This window comes from Hevea brasiliensis, chromosome 11 (assembly GCF_030052815.1).
Source record: "Hevea brasiliensis isolate MT/VB/25A 57/8 chromosome 11, ASM3005281v1, whole genome shotgun sequence".
Taxonomy (NCBI): domain Eukaryota; kingdom Viridiplantae; phylum Streptophyta; class Magnoliopsida; order Malpighiales; family Euphorbiaceae; genus Hevea; species Hevea brasiliensis.
This window is the reverse complement of record NC_079503.1, coordinates 93,655,899-93,670,421: the sequence shown is the minus strand read 5'-3', so window position 1 is coordinate 93,670,421 and position 14,523 is coordinate 93,655,899. Positions and strand designations below refer to the sequence as shown.

General features: G+C 33.1%; 2 protein-coding genes across 5 annotated transcripts; both read right to left on the bottom strand.

The window, feature by feature from the left end:
• Positions 1-303: 303 nt before the first annotated feature.
• LOC110652493 (G-type lectin S-receptor-like serine/threonine-protein kinase At1g61390) lies at positions 304-4,304 on the bottom strand. The gene is made up of 7 exons (XM_058130357.1): positions 2,928-4,304; positions 2,701-2,823; positions 1,907-2,079; positions 1,601-1,811; positions 1,237-1,474; positions 967-1,117; positions 304-875 (listed from the first exon to the last, which is right to left on the bottom strand). Exons 1-7 carry the CDS (start codon positions 4,234-4,236, stop codon positions 570-572), a joined length of 2,511 nt encoding a protein of 836 aa, XP_057986340.1. The 5' UTR covers positions 4,237-4,304; the 3' UTR covers positions 304-569.
• Positions 4,305-8,535: 4,231 nt separating this feature from the next.
• On the bottom strand, positions 8,536-12,455 carry LOC110666055 (G-type lectin S-receptor-like serine/threonine-protein kinase B120). 4 transcript variants are annotated; one of them, XM_058130355.1, is made up of 8 exons: positions 11,025-12,455; positions 10,622-10,732; positions 10,272-10,516; positions 9,968-10,178; positions 9,622-9,862; positions 9,381-9,528; positions 8,992-9,258; positions 8,536-8,778 (listed from the first exon to the last, which is right to left on the bottom strand). In XM_058130355.1, exons 1-8 carry the CDS (start codon positions 12,301-12,303, stop codon positions 8,755-8,757), a joined length of 2,526 nt encoding a protein of 841 aa, XP_057986338.1. In that variant the 5' UTR covers positions 12,304-12,455; the 3' UTR covers positions 8,536-8,754. The 4 variants fall into 4 exon arrangements, with proteins under 4 accessions (XP_057986338.1, XP_057986339.1, XP_057986336.1 ...); XM_058130356.1 differs by having other exon boundaries at positions 8,536-8,774; XM_058130353.1 differs by lacking the exon at positions 8,536-8,778 and having other exon boundaries at positions 8,790-9,258.
• Positions 12,456-14,523: the final 2,068 nt, after the last annotated feature.

Here is a 14,523-nt window from a genome sequence, read left to right as displayed (position 1 = left end):
AATATCTAAAATTATTAACTAATAAAATTCACAATATCATATTAATGTCTCATACATCTCGAAATTTGATTAGAGGGACAGTATTATCTGTGGCCATAGAAACTAATTTCCCTGAAAGAATCGATGATACTCCAAGAACCAATCTTAACAATCAGGGTGAATCGAAGGATTTTTACTTTTTTTTTTTTTTCCTTCCCTTTCTTCTTTTATATAATGAATGAAAGGAAAGAGATAGATGCATGTTTTTGAACTGGAAACGCCATATATTAGAAGACAAATATTTCTTTGTAATGTTAAACAGAATAAATGAAAAGTAATAAAATTATTGGAAGATTTTCTTGGCCTTTTCACCAACCTAATGGCACAAATTCAATTGAGAATGACTGAATGACATATCTCCTACTTTTCCAATATCATTGATAATGAATTTCTCATCTACTTGTACACTCAATGATGTGAGAGTTGGTATAACTAAAGTTTAACGCAAGGATAAGCAAAATATTATCAAGTCTAACATACGGACTGAATAAGCAACAGATTATGCAACTGTTTCTACTACAAGTTGGCTTTTATCGAGGTTCAATGATTGATTCAGTGATATTATTTATAGACCATGTAGAGTTGATTTGTGATAGAAAATTATTGCTAAAGATGCTTTTAAACGTAAATGTAGGCTGTTTTGGTTCAGGAAGATTTGTTTTTTCACCACTTAGCATAGAAACTATGGCTGCCACGCTTGGCCTATTAGCAGCATCATCCTGTACACAAAGAAGTCCAATATTCACACATCTGCTTACTTTCGATGAGGAAAATGAGTCCGCCAATGTCTCATCTATCATTTGTACACCCTTGCTTGCAAGCCAAGATTGCCATGCCTGTAACAATTTGCATTTTTAGCAATGAAATTCCAATTATTTGAAGGGGAAAAAAAGGACCAGATTGAGATGATCCTTAGTGTTCACTTACATAAGCTAGAAGACTCATGTGTTGTCCATCATAGTTGAAGCTGTTAGCCTTCCTACCACTAACAATTTCCAAAATCAAAACTCCAAAGCTAAAGACATCAGATTTCTCTGAAAATATACCACCAAGCAGATATTCTGGAGCCATATAACCTCTGTATTTGATAAGAAAATCTTAGTATTTAGTACTTGTACTTTATGTTTACTTGATGACATTACTAGCTATCTTGAAAATACAAGCATTTTCAAGTTTTTGGTAAGATAGATTGCTTACATTGTTCCTGCAACTTTACGAGTGCTTCCTAAATATTGTGTGCCTTCAAAAATTCTTGCCAATCCAAAATCTGATATTTTTGGATTCATCTTCTCATCTAAAAGAATATTACTGACCTTTAAATCTCTGTGTATGACCCTTAAACAAGAATCACGATGGAGATAAAGAAGTCCTCGAGCAACTCCAATTATAATGTTAAAGCGTTTAGTCCAATCAAGCTTTGCCTTCCTTGCTAGATCTGATCAATGCATACAAGGATTACATGGATATTGTAAGTTCCATTTACATGCATCACAAATAAAGAGATCATAAGAAATCAACCAAAAAAAAAATATATCAAAAGAGAAGTTATGCCAAAACAAACCAAATAGATAAGTATCCAAGCTATTGTTGGGCATGTACTCATAAATTAATATCTTCTCTTCCCTTTCAATACAACAACCTAAGAGTTTGACAAGATTTCTGTGTTGCAGTTTGGAGATCAACTTCATTTCATTCTTGAACTCTCCTATGCCTTGACTGGAGCTACTAGAAAGTCTTTTAATCGCCACATCCTTCCCATCTTGTAGCGTTCCCTATATAATCCCAACAATTTAACCCTTTGTGCACGTTTTATCTTCTCTAGAGAAGTAAAACATTTTTGCATTAGGATAAAAATGCAAATACTTACCTTAAAAACTGGACCATAGCCTCCTTGCCCGAGTTTGTTCTCTATGTCAAAGTTGTTGGTTGCAAGTAATATGCTATGGAAATCAAATAAAGGCAGCTCAACTGAATCTTCATCTTCTGAAGGGCGTCTCCACATGATTGGTTGTGAATTTTCTCTTGAAGTGTCATTTGGAGCTGCCAAAATCAACGTGCTTGGGTTTCTTTAATATCCATGTGTAAGCGTAAAATTCAAATCATGAAGCTTGGCTTTCATAGCACTATAAGCTATCAAACCTTTTGAGGACAACTTAAAATAAATTTTCTTAATTAAAGAATTCTGTTTCTTTCATTTTTTTGTTTTAAATTTTTTTTTTTTTTTGTAATTCTTTCTTCTTGCATTGGGCGAGTTCTAGAGTTGCTGAAACCGCAAAAAGCTAATTTGTTTTGGAAGTGGGTCGAATTAGTGACCATAGAATCCTAGTATCTTCAAATGCACAACAGCATTGATTCCATCATTATTTTTCTTACTGGCACACATTGATTTCGTATTCATTTCACAAAGTTGAGTAACTAAGGGAGTAATTGTCTCGATTGGAATCTAAGTTAATCTAATACAGAGGTCACATTCTAGGGAGTTGGCCATTTATATCAAAACTAGTGTAGCTGTCCTGTAATTGGAGGGTTCCTATACAATCATAAGAACGTCTCAATCGAAAATTCAAAATTAAGTCTATCTGGCTGAGATTGTCCATCTTGAGAAATAATGATAATAAATTCAACTAACATCAGCAAAGTAGCGGCGTCTCAGTTTCATACCATTTGTTTTAACCCTTAAGCTGGTTCTCCACTTCATGAAACAATAAATCATGGCACCAATGAGGGGGATAATTGAAACAGTAGTGACGCTGATAATGATCTTAACCTTGGCCTTCTGGTCACCTATAAGATAACAACGATACTTATATATTCCCAATTGGCAATTGCTGTGTAAGAAAAGAATAAAATGGAAGAAAAAAAATCACAGGTCGCTCAAGTGTAATTACTTCCACCCAATTCTGTATGTGCAAGGCGGAGATTAAGATCTTGTCCACCGAAGGATAACTCGTGCATATCCAGTAGGTTTCCTGCCCAAACCAAACACCCTATCCCATTTACATATGCATAACCTGAGCAGGAACAGTTATCCAAGCAACGCTGGTGGCACTCGTTTTCATCAAAAACCTTCAAGAAGTCGGACAAATCTGGAAGTTTTAACCCACCAATCTTCAAGAATCCATCTTGTTTTCCTCCTTGTGTGTTAATGGAACTTGTGTTTCCTCCACAACTTAATTCGGTTTGCCTGATACAGCCTCTTGTACAGTTTCGTTTGCTCCATTCCTCATCTGACTTTGGCACAAACCCTTTCAAGCATCTACAAGTTAGATTTGGTTCGTATCTTTGGCAAACCCCAAAAGGTCCACAAGCTCCATAAACTTCACAGGGAGTGGCGGGTGCTTCCCAACCAGCATACCAGCCCCTCACTTTCACCCAACACAATAACCTTAAAACTCCTGTTGGTGAGATCACATACATCGAGTGACTGCAGTTCCCAAATACACTAAGATTGACGTAAGCAATTCCCGGCTGAAGACTTTCTATGAGTGTGAGTCCACTTTGGTAATAAACTTCCATTTCTGGTATCCCAATGAACTTTCTTTTGTCCCACTGCCCACTTCTCCAATAAGGTTTCGATCCCTTCCAAACGAACCCTTGTGGCGGTGTCTGCGGTACTACACCAAAAGTAAAATCCCCAATAGATGGATCGTTGTCGCTTTTCCAGGAAGTGAGAGTATGTCTCACCCCAGTTGTCTCATTGTAGGCCAACCAAGTGCCTGGCAAGAGAGAATTGCTATGAAGCTGATAGCTATCCCATAGATCCTCTCCTGTTATACTGTTCCTCAAAATGAACTTTCCGTCATCCGAAAGTACAGCAATTGAATCATTCGATTGGCCAGAAATATTAGTCGACCAGATAGAGTTCCGCTCCCCATCCAGAAGCCTCAGATTCCCATCGCTGCCAATCGTGAGACTCGCCGATGAGTTTGTAACTGGCTTCTCTCTGTTTGCCACCCAAATCAGAGTCTGAGGAGAAACTTCCTTGAACCATATTCCCACATATTGATTATGGGAATTATTATTAGGAGTAAAGAAACCTAACTCAAAAATTTGACGTGGAGAGTTGAGAGTTTGTTCTGGTGAGACAGCTCTGATTGTAGTTATGTTATAAATTACAGAACAATATGCAAATGATGACGAATTGAACAAGAAGAAACACAAAAATCTAGATTTCACCAAGAACTCTATTCTACCCATCTGATTCCTAAAATGCTATTGCCATCTTCAATGACACGATGAGAATATAAATAACAAAAGATAGAGATTATTCCAAGCAATTGAAATATTATATACTCTTTATTAGTTAATTATCCGCGAAGTGGGTTTCTGAGCAATTTTACTATTCCATGATGTTGAATTGTTACTGGGTTTCTTTGAAAAAAACAAAAGAATTGTTTATGCGCAGTGACCCCACAAATCACAATTCACGTCGACTGGACTTCATACGCCATATGTAGCTTGTTTCTTAGTAAGTGGGAGTGTGGGACCTTGGATTTTTCTTTCTGGCAAATTGCGTTCGGACAGGGAACTATTAGGCGCAAGCGTGTGCATAAAACGTTCAAGCGGTCAACCTTTCACATCTGATTCCGTGGTCTTTGGCTTTTGGTGATGGCCAATGGAGGAAGATGGGTGAAATCATTTGCAGGCCAAAAAAGTCTTGAAGTATCCATTTAAGGTCAAACAAGTCCGGCTCAAATAAGTCCGGCTTTTGACAAAAATAGGCGTTTGTAACTGACGTGCAAAGAAATGAATAAAAATAAAAATAAAAATTAATAATATAATAATAAAAAAAATTAATACTATATAAAGTTTAACATCCATTCTGACATCCATCGTTCCCATAGCCTTTTGAGCAAATTTCCTGGTCTCCTTAACGGCAATTGGAGCCTTCTTCTATTCTTTAGCTACGTACTGAACCTCTTGTTAAGAGAGCTCCATGGACCAGATGGAAAGTTGACACAAGCTTATTTATAAATATATTTATATATCTATAAATATATCTTTATATTTTTAATATTCATACGTTTATTTATTTGTTTTTTATATTTTTTAAAATCCAATTTATTCACGTTCATTTCTACATTTTTCCGTCCTCACCGGTGTTTTGAGGCAAGCCTAATCATCAAAAGAGGTTGATGAATGTTTTATTAATTAAAATATATCAAATTAAATATATTTAATATTTTTTTAATAATTATTATTATTATATTTAAAATAAATTTAAATAATTAATAATAAATTTTAATTAAATTTGACGTCAACTTTAATTCTAAAAATATTAATTAAGATTGGATTTTCCAATCCTGAGTAATAACCTTATTCCGATTGCACCAATCGTCATCCCACAAATAGACGAGTGTCCGCTCCATATACCCATTCTACAGCAGCAATTATACCAACGCATTTTGGAAAATTGTTTCCATGGCATCAGACATCTCAGCAGCAGCATCCATCTATTAAAGAGTGGGCTCCAGCTCAGCAAGGTGACGGAGAAGGGAGGGGAAGGAAGAGAGAGAGAGTGGGCTCGGCTCCAAAGACCAATTAGAGATTGCGGTGATGAAGCATGTGGGCTTGAATTGGCGTCTCCTTGGCGAGCATGGAGGGCCTGGTGGTGGAGGCTTGGAAGATCAGACGTGACCAACGAAGAGCTGCTTATGTTGTCCAGCGCCCCTGAGTGCAGAAGGACAAAATCAAAGCATTCTTTTAATTTTTGTTTTCTCTCTCTCTCTAATTTTTTTTTTATTACAAAAAGCATTATTATTATTATTATTATTATTATCTGTTAAATGGGACGTGAACTCAGCATATTGAATTTTCTGATGAGCTCGACCTGTTATTATCAATGGTGGAAAACTGTTAACTGTGGACATAGACTGGGCTTGCGAACAATGGGCCGAAGAAAGCTTCTGAAGGATAGCGATTTGCGATTCCATCAATCCAACAGGAGGGTCCGGCTGGAATCAGCGATGCAGGTTCAAAATTTAGGGTGATTGGAAACAGATGATAGGTTTCTTTTATTTCAATTTCAATTTGATTTTGATTTTAGTGAAATTTAACATTAATTTTTTATTTTTCAAAAATTTGGTTTTAACTTGAAATTGAACCTATCAATTCCAATTATGAATAGAATCTTAGCCGAATTTAGGTGAACGCTCTGAATGGATTTTGAGTAATTTTCAGATCAAGTTTATATATATATGGGTTTCCTATTTTAAATTAAATCAAACTATTATTTATAAAATCAAATCAAATATTACGGTCTGGTTTAAATTTATACATTTAAATATAATTTTTATTTATAAATTAAAGAATCAATAACGTTATAAAAATTCTTTAAATATACATTAAAATAATAATTTATGAGAAATATATTTTTAAAAAATATTCATTTACCATTTAAATATAAATTTATAAAAATAATTTGTTTTATATATGTGTATATATAATTGATCTCCTAAAAATAAAAAAAAAATCGTAAATTATTTTTTTATTTTATCAAATGGAATTAATTTAATTAAAATTAACGGTTTAAAATAAATCGTGCGTAACCTTGAGTACAAACAAGAGACTCTAAAGCAATTTTTAGTCCTGTTTTTGCCAATATTGGTGTCTTTTTTATTAAAAAAAATAAATAAGCCTATCAAATAAATTTAAAATTAAATTTTAAACTAAATAAATCTTTATACTTTTTAATTAAGATCAAATAAGTCATCACCTAATAAAATATAATTCTTCTAATAATAAAATAATTTGACTCTCAACTGAAAATATATTCTTACGACTTTGCAGAGACTTGTGTTTTTTATAAACAATCGTCTGGGCTTAATTATTGTGACCTTCTTCGTGAGGAGGCACCTCCCCTCCTGAATTTACAGGGCTATTTTGCCGAGTTCCTTGAAAAGAATTGTCTTGTGATTTAGTGTTTTTTTTTTTAGTATAATAGATTAGTAACTTGGAATTGAAATATTACTGACATTATGAAACTAAAATTCATTGGTAGAATTTAAATTTCTTTTATTTAGAGTAGTTGAACACAGCATAGCTCGAACACAGCACAGCTCAAACCCAACTATTAATTGTTTGTTGGTTACAACTAACATTTAAACATAAACTATCAAAGCACAAGTTCATTTTACTCATATGTGTCTTCTGGGTCAGAATTTAGAATGCCCTGTGCTTGACTCTGACCCAGCCTTATCCTATGATCATATTTAATTGCCCAAGGGGCCAAAACACACATTGATATTCATTAGGTGGACATAGACAATGATATATGCAATTTAGTGATATATGTTACAAATTGAGATGGGTACATTTTGTCCTTAACAAACGTTGACTTTTTTTTCTTCGTTTCATAGATTCTGCTTCCAGAAATGCAATTCCCTTGCTAACCCCATGTCATTGATAGTGCTGTAATGAGAATGCTTCAACTCAACCCCATGTTATTGCTAGTGCTGGAATTTCTTGCTAGCCCACATAGACTGGGGCTGAGATTGTCTGCCTGAGAATCAAGATTCAGGCCAGAGGGAGAGAATGATTCAAGAGGTTGGCAGTGTCAAATTAAGGATTTGACTGCATGCACATGTATATGAGATAAAACTTTCGTTCGGATTAGTTAATTTGATTTTTTCTTATTGAATTAATAAATTAAAATTTTTAAAAATAATAATTAAAATCAAACTGAATTGAAAAAAAAAAAAAGAATGGATCAATTTTGATTTTTCAAATATACTACTAAACCTATAAATAGGGGTACATGTGCCGATTTGATATAGTAATTTTTAAATTAAACTAAAAAAATATGATTTGATAATTTTTAATTAAATCAAATCATTTATTTATAAAAATTAAATTAAATCAAATATTACAATTTCATTTATTTTTAAAATGGTTTGAATTTAATTTTTATTTAAAAAATAAAAATTTAATAACATTATTTACAATATAAGAATTTAATAATATTAGAAAATATTATAAAAATTAATTAACCATTAATATATGAAATGTATGCTTATAATTTGATTTGATTCCTTAAAAATAAAATAAATCAGATTTTTTTTTTTTATTTTGTCAAATCAAATTGGATCAAGAGTCAACTCAAGTCAAATTATTAAAATGGGTTTAGTTTAGCTAGAATTGAAGGTTTAAAATATATTGTGCACAACCTTAATTACAAACAGGGGAGTCCCTAAAGCAAATTTTAAGTCCTGCTTTTAAGCTCTTGTTAATAATGGCATTTCTAATAAAACTTCTTTTATTTGGAGTAGTTGAGCTCAGGACAGCTCAGACTCAACTCTTAAAAGTTTGTTTGTTACAACTAACATTTAAACATAAACTACCAATGATGGAAGTCGTATCCAGGATTACGAGGTCTCGAGTTCGAATATCAATAAATGAAGTTCATTTGGATCAGAATTTAGAATTTAGAATGACCACTGGTTGACCACATTTCCTCTGATCCAGCCATAACTGCATATGATCATTTTTAATTGCACAAGAGGCCAAAACACACCATTGATATTCATCAGGCGGACGAAGACAAAGACATATGCAATTTATGTTACAGATGGAGATGGGTATATTTTGTCCTGAGCTGATCAACAAACATTGACTTCTTATATTAAATTCTTTTCTTTGTTTCACAGATTCTGCTTCCAGAAATTGCAATTCTCATTCTCTAGGCCTGTAATGACAATGCTTCAACTCAACCCCATGTCACTCTAGTTCTGGAATTTCTTGCTACCCACATAGAAAAGTTAATGGAAACAAATTCCAGTATGAAAACAGTAATAAGCAAGATGCAGGTCCAAAATTGACTGACAAAAACGCTACACAGATGTTGATAAGTATATTGAATTGAAGTACATATAAAAATAGCGCAAAGGGAAAGGAAAAAAAAAATGTTAATCATCTTCCATCAATCATTGTAACAGTCACATCATTTGAGGATACAATTTCCTGGCCTTCAAGATCGATTTCAAGTGTATCCATGGAGGTTCTCATTGAAGTATAAGTAGGTTGCCTAGGCAATGGCAGAGTTGGATTATTGCTTTCAAGCATTAACACCACAGATGACATGGTTGGTCTTTGAACTGCAGAATCTTGCACACACAACATCCCTACTTGTATGCATTTTAATACTTCATTCTCGCAACACGAATCTCGAATTGATGGATCAACTGCCTCCATTGCTTTATCTCCATGCCAAACGTCCCATGCCTGAGATGAACCAACAATAACCTTTTATGGATGAACATTGATAAATGGAGAATAAATGACATGAAAATTTGGATTATATCATTAAAGTAAGCTTAACTATAAAACATTTCAGATGTACTTACATAAGCAACGAGGCTGACATGATCAGTTAAACGAAAGCTGGTGTTCCTCCGGCCACTCACAATCTCTAATAGTAACACTCCAAAGCTATAGACATCTGACTTGACAGAAAATAGGCCTTCCATTGCATATTCAGGTGACATGTAACCACTGCAATTTCGGAAGCGACAAGTTACATTAAGCTTAATTTAATTGTTTGACAGAGCTGAATTATGAATCATCTGATAGACAATTCATACTTACTATGTGCCAACAACTCGATTTGTGTTCAATTCATTTTGGTTTCCCCCAAATATTCTGGCCATACCAAAGTCTGAAATCTTTGGATTCATTTCCTCATCCAACAAAATGTTGCTCGCCTTTAGGTCCCTATGAATGATTCTGAGTCTTGAATCTCGATGGAGATAAAGAAGACCTCTAGCAATCCCCTCAATAATACTGAACCTCTTCTTCCAGTCTAATAATGCCTGCTTTGCAGGGTCTGCTATTGTGTTCACAATAAAATGAAAATGATTAGCAATCTATAAGAAAACTTACTTTTGTGTCTTCACATGGATTTTAAGCAAACATCAAAGTAAAAGGAATCTACCAAAAAGAAAGAAGTCCAAGCTTTTGTTGGGCATATATTCATAAAGCAGCATCTTCTCTTCTCCCTGAATACAGCAGCCTAGTAATCTAACAAGATTTCTGTGTTGTAATTTTGCAATCAGTATGATTTCATTCTTGAACTCCTCTAAGCCTTGGCCAGAGATTCTTGACAGCCTCTTTACAGCTATTTCTTCTCCTCCAGGAAGCTTTCCCTGTCATCAAAAGTTAAAAGATATATGGTTATCTTCAGTACTTATAATCTATGCTTTTCAAGTTTCATGCACATGATTAACATAAACACTCACCTTGTAGACATGACCAAATCCCCCCTGCCCAAGCTTGTTTTCTTCAGAAAAATTGTTTGTAGCTTCTGCTACAGATTTGAAATTGAACAATGGCAAATCAGGACCATTTACTGGGCTCCCGTCAATGACTAAGTCAGCTGGTCCAGACATCTCCGATGAATATTCTTTACTCTTGCTCATATCAGAAAATGGCATCTCACTCTTTCTTATCAATGAAACTGAGGCAGCTGTGGGCAAAACTGAAGCTGAGAAAAAAGAAGAAAAATGTAAGTATAAAGAGTCAAAAATATGTTCTCTGAGATGCATTTTGAAACCTTTAACTGAACAAACAAGAAAATTGAAAATCTCACCTTTGAGTTTTCTTTTTAGGCACCAGAGTAGCCATACAGATATAGCTAGGAAGACCACTCCAGCCACAACAATTAGCACAATCACACCTGCAGATAATTTTCTTTTGCTATCTGCATTAAGCAACCAAATCAGAACATCAAGATTGTTGCAAGATTTCTGATTGTTCTCTCTTTTTATTCATCTAAAATAAACAGAAGTAGGAAAAAGTTAACTAGATTGGTTGATCAGTACATTAGCATGACAGACAAGTCACCAAACTAGAACCCTCAACATGTCTTGAATTTTCTGGGATTTTTATTATTAGGCACCTAAATTTTTATCTCCTTTTTAATTTGAAACCATAATCATCTATTGAAATTCTAATAACCAAACAAAAGCAAGGAAAAGTGAAAATGGAGTTACCAAATTCAGAAGCAGCGAGACGTAGTTGCATAACGAGCCCAGGTTTGCCAAAATCCTGGACATCAATCAAGTCCCCATTCCATATCATGCATCCAATATTTTCAACTCTTGCAAAGGCATTACATGAACAGTTGCTTAAACACCTTTTCTGACAATCCTCAAAGAGGTCCCCATAGACAACAGCAAAATCTGGCAATTTATTGCATTTTAACTCTTTAAAACCATCTTCCCCTGCTGTACTGATATTCTTCAGGCACTGCAATTCTGTCCTTCTTACACACCCACCTGACCAATTCCCCTTTGCCCATTGCTCTTGATTCCTTGGAACAAACCCTTCCATACATCTGCATTCGGGATTAGCTAATGCCTTACAAACCCCGAAATTGCCACAATAATTGTAGAGTTCACAGTTATTAGCGGGCTGTATTTGCATCCGATCCCACTTGTTTTCGCTTTCATTCCATTTCAACTGTTCTTCATATCCATCCCAAGTTATATGAAACCTCATGAAATCAGAACTATTTGCTGGATTATACGTAAAATAATAATTTCCATTACCATCATTTATATACTTAAATCCGTATTTGAAATTAGCTATGGATGTCATATTTGGCACTCCTGTAAATATTTGTCCATCCCAGTACCCGCTTCTCCATCGCCTTCTTGAATTCTCCCATAACACCATTTGTGGTGCTCCGTTAGAATCAACTCCCATGGCGAAGTTTCCTGGTGAAGGATCAGTCGCAGATTTCCAAGAACTGAAGCTCTTTTGCACTCCCGATGAAGCCAGAATTCTCATGTTTGGCAAAAACGTATCCGTTGGATTGTCAAAGCTTTCCCAATAGACAGTGATATTGTCACTGCCCAATAGTTTGAGATTACCTTCATTTTCAAGAATTGCTACTGCTGAGTCTACAGAAGGAACTGGAGAATTACTCGACCAAACTGAAATATTGTTTCCGTCTTTAACTGTAAAATTTCCATCTTCACCGAAAGCAAAGGACCCTTTTGTACCAGAGATTGGATTCTCTCTATTAGCGACCCAGATGACAGGCTGACCCGGAATCTTGTGATACCATATACCAAAATATCGCAAAGAAGAATTTCCAGGGTTAAAGAATCCCAGTTCAAAATTTTCATCAGCTGATACTAAGGTTTCACCATCTTTGATTGATTGACCTTTTGTGATTCTGTCAATTGCATGGCAGAAGAGAACCAGAGAGAACAGAGAAAAAAAGAATGAGAAAAGAAAAATAGATTTCTTGCTCATGAAAGCCATAATTTTTTTTTTCAATGCCTGAGAAATACAAAGATAACAAGAGAACAGATATCTAGAAGAAACAGAGCGGTGAGAACTACTTAAGGATGTTCACATACAAATGAAGAACCTCATTGGCTGGCCAATGGTAGTGGTTCTGGTGGAAGCAGACTACGCCATTAGGATGACAAGTTAGACCTAAAAACCTTGTTTTTTTATTTTTGAAAAGTATAAAAAATGCCGCTTCTATTGGATTATTTTCAAATAGGCTTTTTTTTTTAATTATTTATATTTTGATAAGCCATTATCCTATGTGATTAAAATGATAAAATCTGTTATTAAAAAAAATTTAAACACTCTCATCATCAAACATTGATAAGAAATATATGAATATTAAAAATGTTATTGATGTGAATTTCAACCTGAAACTTTTAAACTGAATGAATCTTTATTGCTATTTAAATTAACTCTTAATATTTATATAGTGAATCATTAACAAAATTAAAATATTTAAAGTTTTCATGCAAATGAAATTAATTGTTTTAAATCAAAGCCCTGCAACTATCTTTGGATCGCCCTTCCATTGCAAGACTGGATTTGATTGTGGAATCTGATTCATCAAACGTCATCAATTGAATCTCCTCACCTCCTGGTAAAAAGCCGTAGCATCTCTTAAATGAGTTTAGTTTCATCGATAATTTAAGATTTCATATTTACAATGTGTCTTTTTTTCACTTTTCGTGAAAGGAATTCGATTACAGATTTTTTAGTAAAAAATGGTGTGGAGAGAAATCAGGATTTTATTGCTCGGCTCTAATTTTAATTTAATCCTTGTTTTGGGTTTCAATCAATTGGTTTTCACATTTATCTCTAGCCAAGCTCTTTGATGCCAGCTTCAAATACAAACTGTATCACATTGCCAGCTTCTACTTTCTATTACTTCTCTCCCTACTCATTTTTTTTCTGCTGTTCTAGATAATTTTAAGTTTGTAGGATTCTGTTTATTTTAAAATTTGAACTTTTTAATTTTTATCTTTGATCTTTCTAGTTTGTTTTACTAGTTGCTATTTATTTATTTTTACAACTTTCTACTTAAGTTATATTACTCTCTGAGGGATTTTTTCATCACCTTATGTCATCTCGTTTTCTAGGAAATTTCAATTTAATAGTTTTTCTTCTTTAATTTTATATAAAAAATATCTTATAAAAAAATGAAATTAATTACAGAGTATTAAAACTATAAAATACTTTTTAATAATTTTCCTTTGTTTATTTTAGGTTGATGCTGCTCTCTTAAAGAAACAATTAACCTTGATAGAGAAATCTTGTTTTGAAGTTTTGACCTGTAAAACAAACAAGGAAAAATATAAATTTAATGGAGTAGGTTTAGGTCAAAATATTTCAAAATCACATGCCATTGACAATGGAGCAGCATCTTCTTATGATAATGATTTGTGGCTCAGGAGGACAAAAAAAATAGTATGGGACCCCTGCATATACACCTAAAAGTTGAAGGTATTGCTATTCATGATCATGATAGAAACTATAACTTTTGTTGTCACATTTTTGGATTATGCTTAGGTTTTATTTATTTTATGAAAAATAATTTATATATAAAAAATATTTTTAATAAAAATTATTTTTTTATAAAATATTTTATTTTTATTATTTAATTATAATATTAAATTAATAATATATATTTATGTTACACATGTATAAGTATTTATATTTTAATAAAATTGTTAAAGTTTAGAAAATAATTTTTTATTTTAAAAAAAATTACTTTCTTTAAAAATAATTTAATTTTTTAAGAAAATATTTTTTATTAATTTATTTTTTAAAATATTTTAAATATTAAAAAATAAAAAATAAATATTTTTCATAAAAATATTTCCTGCAAAACAAAACTGAGTTTACCTGGGAAGCATCTTAGAGCTTTTGAATACTCCATTTCAATCAAGTTCTTTTTTACCTGTGATGGTAAAGCAATATTCCTCCTTTCTAAGAACTTTTTGTTGGCACTTCTTTAGTGACAATTGACATCTCTATGCTTCACATCCTAACTTCAAACCCTAATTTCACATTTCATAAATATCAAACAAAATATGATTTTGTACCAAATGATATATATATATATGATCCTTTTGATTCAATGATTATATTCAGCTCTTGGCGATTAATAATAGTTAAATATTGACAACTAACAAATATTTGAAGAGTCAAAAAGTTGACGATAAAAAG

What these genes read in the sequence shown, in the direction of transcription:
- LOC110666055 (XM_058130353.1), bottom strand. Translation starts at nt 12,303, where the DNA reads ATGGCTTTCATGAGCAAGAAATCTATTTTTCTTTTCTCATTCTTTTTT. An exon ending in GATTTGGTCATGTCTACAAG is followed by an intron (nt 10,179 to 10,271) that starts GTGAGTGTTTAT and finishes TTTTGATGACAG; the next exon opens with GGAAAGCTTCCTGGAGGAGA. An exon ending in CTTGGACTTCTTTCTTTTTG is followed by an intron (nt 9,863 to 9,967) that starts GTAGATTCCTTT and finishes TGAACACAATAG; the next exon opens with CAGACCCTGCAAAGCAGGCA.
- LOC110652493 (XM_058130357.1), bottom strand. Translation starts at nt 4,236, where the DNA reads ATGGGTAGAATAGAGTTCTTGGTGAAATCTAGATTTTTGTGTTTCTTC. An exon ending in GCTATGGTCCAGTTTTTAAG is followed by an intron (nt 1,812 to 1,906) that starts GTAAGTATTTGC and finishes GGGATTATATAG; the next exon opens with GGAACGCTACAAGATGGGAA. An exon ending in CGTAAAGTTGCAGGAACAAT is followed by an intron (nt 1,118 to 1,236) that starts GTAAGCAATCTA and finishes TATCAAATACAG; the next exon opens with AGGTTATATGGCTCCAGAAT.